General features: G+C 62.3%; 1 protein-coding gene across 1 annotated transcript in view; it reads right to left on the reverse strand.

The window, feature by feature from the left end:
* Positions 1 to 1,543: 1,543 nt before the first annotated feature.
* LOC122558018 (extensin-2-like) overlaps positions 1,544 to 4,007 on the reverse strand; it is a 7,441-nt gene continuing 4,977 nt past the window's right edge. Inside the window, exon 2 of the mRNA XM_043706352.1 lies at positions 1,544 to 3,823. Within this exon, the coding sequence (XP_043562287.1) occupies positions 1,544 to 3,823 (2,280 nt within the window). The remainder of the gene's footprint in view (positions 3,824 to 4,007) is intronic.

The raw sequence follows: 4,007 nt of genomic DNA on the forward strand, positions 1-4,007 counted from the left end.
GGCGGACACTCGGGGGGGCGGACACTCGGGGGGGCGGACACTCGGGGGCTGACACTCGGGGGGTTGACACCCGGGGGGCTGACACTCGGGGGACTGTACCGAGGGGGGACAGACACTCCGGTGACTGTACCGAGGAGGGCTGACACTCCGGTGACTGTACCCAGGGGGGTCTGACACTCCGGTGACTGTACCGAGGGGGTACAGACACTCCGGTGACTGTACCGAGTGGGGTCTGACACTCCGGTGACTGTACCGAGGGGGGACAGACATTCCGGTGACTGTACCGAGGGGTGCTGACACTCCGGTGACTGTACCGAGGGGTTCTGACACTCTGGTGACTGTACCGAGGGGTTCTGACACTCCGGTGACTGTACCGAGGGGGGACTGACACTCCGGTGACTGTACCGAGGGGGGACTGACACTCCGGTGACTGTACCGAGGGGTTCTGACACTCCGGTGACTGTACCGAGGGGTTCTGACACTCCGGTGACTGTACCGACGGGGGACTGACACTCCGGTGACTGTACCGAGGGGGGACTGACACTCCGGTGACTGTACCGAGGGAGGACAGGCACTCCGGTGACTGTACCGAGGGAGGGCAGGCACTCCGGTGACTGTACTGATGTGGCTCTAACATTCTGGTGACTGTGCTGAGGCGGCGGCGGCTGACATTCCGGTGACTGCACCGAGGGAGGTCTGACACTCCGGTGACTGTACCGAGGGGGGTCTGACACTCCGGTGACTGTGCCGAGGGGGGCTGACAATCCGGTGACTGTAGCGAGGGGCGCTGACACTCCGGTGACTGTACCGAGGGGGGACAGATACTCCGGTGACTGTAGCGAGGGGCGCTGACACTCCAGTGACTGTACCGAGGGGGGTCTGACACTCCGGTGACTGTACCGAGGGGGTTCTGACACTCCGGTGACAGTACCGAGGGGGGTCTGACACTCCAGTGACTGTACCGAGGGGGGTCTGACACTCCGGTGACTATGCCGCGGGGGGTCTGACACTCCGGTGACAGTATCGAGTGGGGTCTGACACTCCGGTGACTGTACTGAGTGGGGCCTGACACTCCGGTGACTGTACCGAGGGGGGTCTGACACTCCGGTGACTGTACCGAGGAGGGTCTGACACTCCGATGACAGTACCGAGGGGGGTCTGACACTACGGTGACTGTACCGAGGCGGGTCTGACACTCCGGTGACTGTACCGAGGGGGGTCTGACACTCCGGTGACTGCGCCGAGGGGGGTCTGACACTCTGGTGACAGTAACGAGGGGGGTCTGACACTCTGGTGACTGTACCGAGGGGGGTCTGACACTCCGGTGACTGTACCGAGGAGGGTCTGACACTCCGGTGACTGTACCGAGGGGGGTCTGACACTCCGGTGACTGTACCAAGGGGGGTCTGACACTCCGATGACAGTACCGAGGGGGGTCTGACACTCCGGTGACTGTACCGAGGGGGGTCTGACACTCGGGGCATCTGACACTCGGGGGCCTGACACTCCGGTGGCTACCGAGGGGGGCCTGACACTCCGGTGACTATGCCGAGGTGGGTCTGACACGCCGGTGACTGTGCCGCGGGGGGTCTGACACTCCGGTGACAGTATCGAGTGGGGTCTGACACTCCGGTGACTGTACCGAGGGGCGTCTGACACTCCAGTGACTGTACCGAGGGGCGTCTGACACTCCGGTGACTGTACCGAGGGGGGTCTGACACTCCGGTGACTGCGCCGAGGGCGGTCTGACACTCCGGTGACTGCGCCGAGCGGGGTCTGACACTCTGGTGACAGTAACGAGGGGGGTCTGACACTCTCGTGACAGTATCGAGGGGGGTCTGAAACTCCGATGACTGTATCGAGGGGTGTCTGACACTCCGATGACTGTACCGAGGGGGTTCTGACACTCCGGTGACTGTATCGAGGGGGGTCTGAAACTCCGATGACTGTATCGAGGGGTGTCTGACACTCCGATGACAGTACCGAGGGGGGTCTGACACTCCGGTGACTGTACCGAGGGGGGTCTGACACTCCGGTGACTGTACCGAGGGGGGTCTGACACTCCGGTGACTGCACCGAAGGGGGTCTGACACTCCGGTGACTGCGCCGAGGGCGGTCTGACACTCCGGTGACTGCGCCAAGGGGGGTCTGACACTCTGGTGACAGTAACGAGGGGGGTCTGACACTCTGGTGACAGTAACGAGGGGGGTCTGACACTCTGGTGACTGCACCGAGGGCGGTCTGACACTCCGGTGACTGTACCGAGAGGGGTCTGAAACTCCGATGACTGTATCGAGGGGTGACTGACACTCCGATGACAGTATCGAGTGGGGTCTGACACTCCGGTGACAGTAACGAGGGGGGTCTGACACTCTGGTGACAGTAACGAGGGGGGTCTGACACTCTGGTGACAGTATCGAGGGGGGTCTGACACTCCGGTGACTGCACCGAGGGCGGTCTGACACTCCGGTGACTGTACCGAGGGTGGTCTGACACTCCGGTGTCTGCACCGAGGGCGGTCTAACACTCCGGTGACTGTATCGAGAGAGGTCTGACACTCGGGGGGTCTGACACTCCGGCGACTATGCCGAGGTGGGTCTGACACGCCGGTGACTGTGCCGCGGGTGGTCTGACACTCTGGTGACTGTACCGAGGGGGGTCTGACACTCCGGTGACTGTACCGAGGGGGTTCTGACACTCCGGTGACTGCACCGAGGGCGGTCTGACACTCCGGTGACAGTAACCAGGGGGGTCTGACACTCTGGTGAGAGTATCGAGGGGGGTCTGAAACTCCGATGACTGTACCGAGAGGGGGTCTGACACTCCGGTGACTGTACTGAGGGGGGTCTGACACTCCGTGACTGTACCGAGGGGGGTCTGACACTCCGGTGACTGCACCGAGGGCGGTCTGACACTCCGGTGACAGTAACGAGGGGTGCCTGACACTCCGGTGACAGTAACGAGGGTGTCTGACACTCTGGTGACAGTATCGGGGGGGGGGTCTGAAACTCCGATGACTGTATCGAGGGGGGTCTGACACTCCGATGACAGTATCGAGTGGGGTCTGACACTCCGGTGACTGTACCCAGGTGGGGTCTGACACTCCGGTGACTGTACCGAGGGGGGTCTGACACTCTGGTGACTGTACCGAGGGGCGTCTGACACTCTGGTGACTGCACCGAGGGCAGTCTGACACTCCGGTGACTGTGCCGAGGGAGGACTGACACTCCGGTGACTGTACCGAGGGAGGACTGACACTCCGGTGATTGTACCGAGGGAGGAAAGACACTCCGGTGACTGTGCCGAGAAGGGTCTGACACTCCGGTGACAGTATCGAGGGGGGTCTGACACTCTGGCGACTATGCCGAGGTGGGTCTGACACTCTGGTGACTGTACCGAGGGTGGTCTGACACTCCGGTGACTGTACCGAGGGGGGTCTGACACTCCGGTGACTGTACCGAGAGGGGTCTGAAACTCCGATGACTGTATCGAGGGGTGACTGACACTCCGATGACAGTATCGAGTGGGGTCTGACACTCCGGTGACTGTACCGAGGGGGGTCTGACACTCCGGTGACTGCACCGAGGGCGGTCTGACACTCCGGTGACTGCACCGAGGGGGGTCTGACACTCCGGTGACTGCACTGAGGGGGGTCTGACACTCCGGTGACAGTAACGAGGGGGGTCTGACACTCTGGTGACAGTATCGAGGGGGGTCTGAAACTCCGATGACTGTATCGAGGGGGGTCTGACACTCCGATGACAGTACCGAGGGGGGTCTGACACTCCGTGACTGTACCGAGGGGGGTCTGACACTCCGGTGACTGCACCGAGGGCGGTCTGACACTCCGGTGACAGTAACAAGGGGTGCCTGACACTCCGGTGACAGTAACGAGGGTGTCTGACACTCTGGTGACAGTATCGGGGGGGGGGTCTGAAACTCCGATGACTGTATCGAGGGGGGTCTGACACTCCGATGACAGTATCGAGTGGGGTCTGACACTCCGG

Source organism: Chiloscyllium plagiosum, chromosome 16, assembly GCF_004010195.1.
Source record: "Chiloscyllium plagiosum isolate BGI_BamShark_2017 chromosome 16, ASM401019v2, whole genome shotgun sequence".
In the NCBI taxonomy this organism is placed as follows: domain Eukaryota; kingdom Metazoa; phylum Chordata; class Chondrichthyes; order Orectolobiformes; family Hemiscylliidae; genus Chiloscyllium; species Chiloscyllium plagiosum.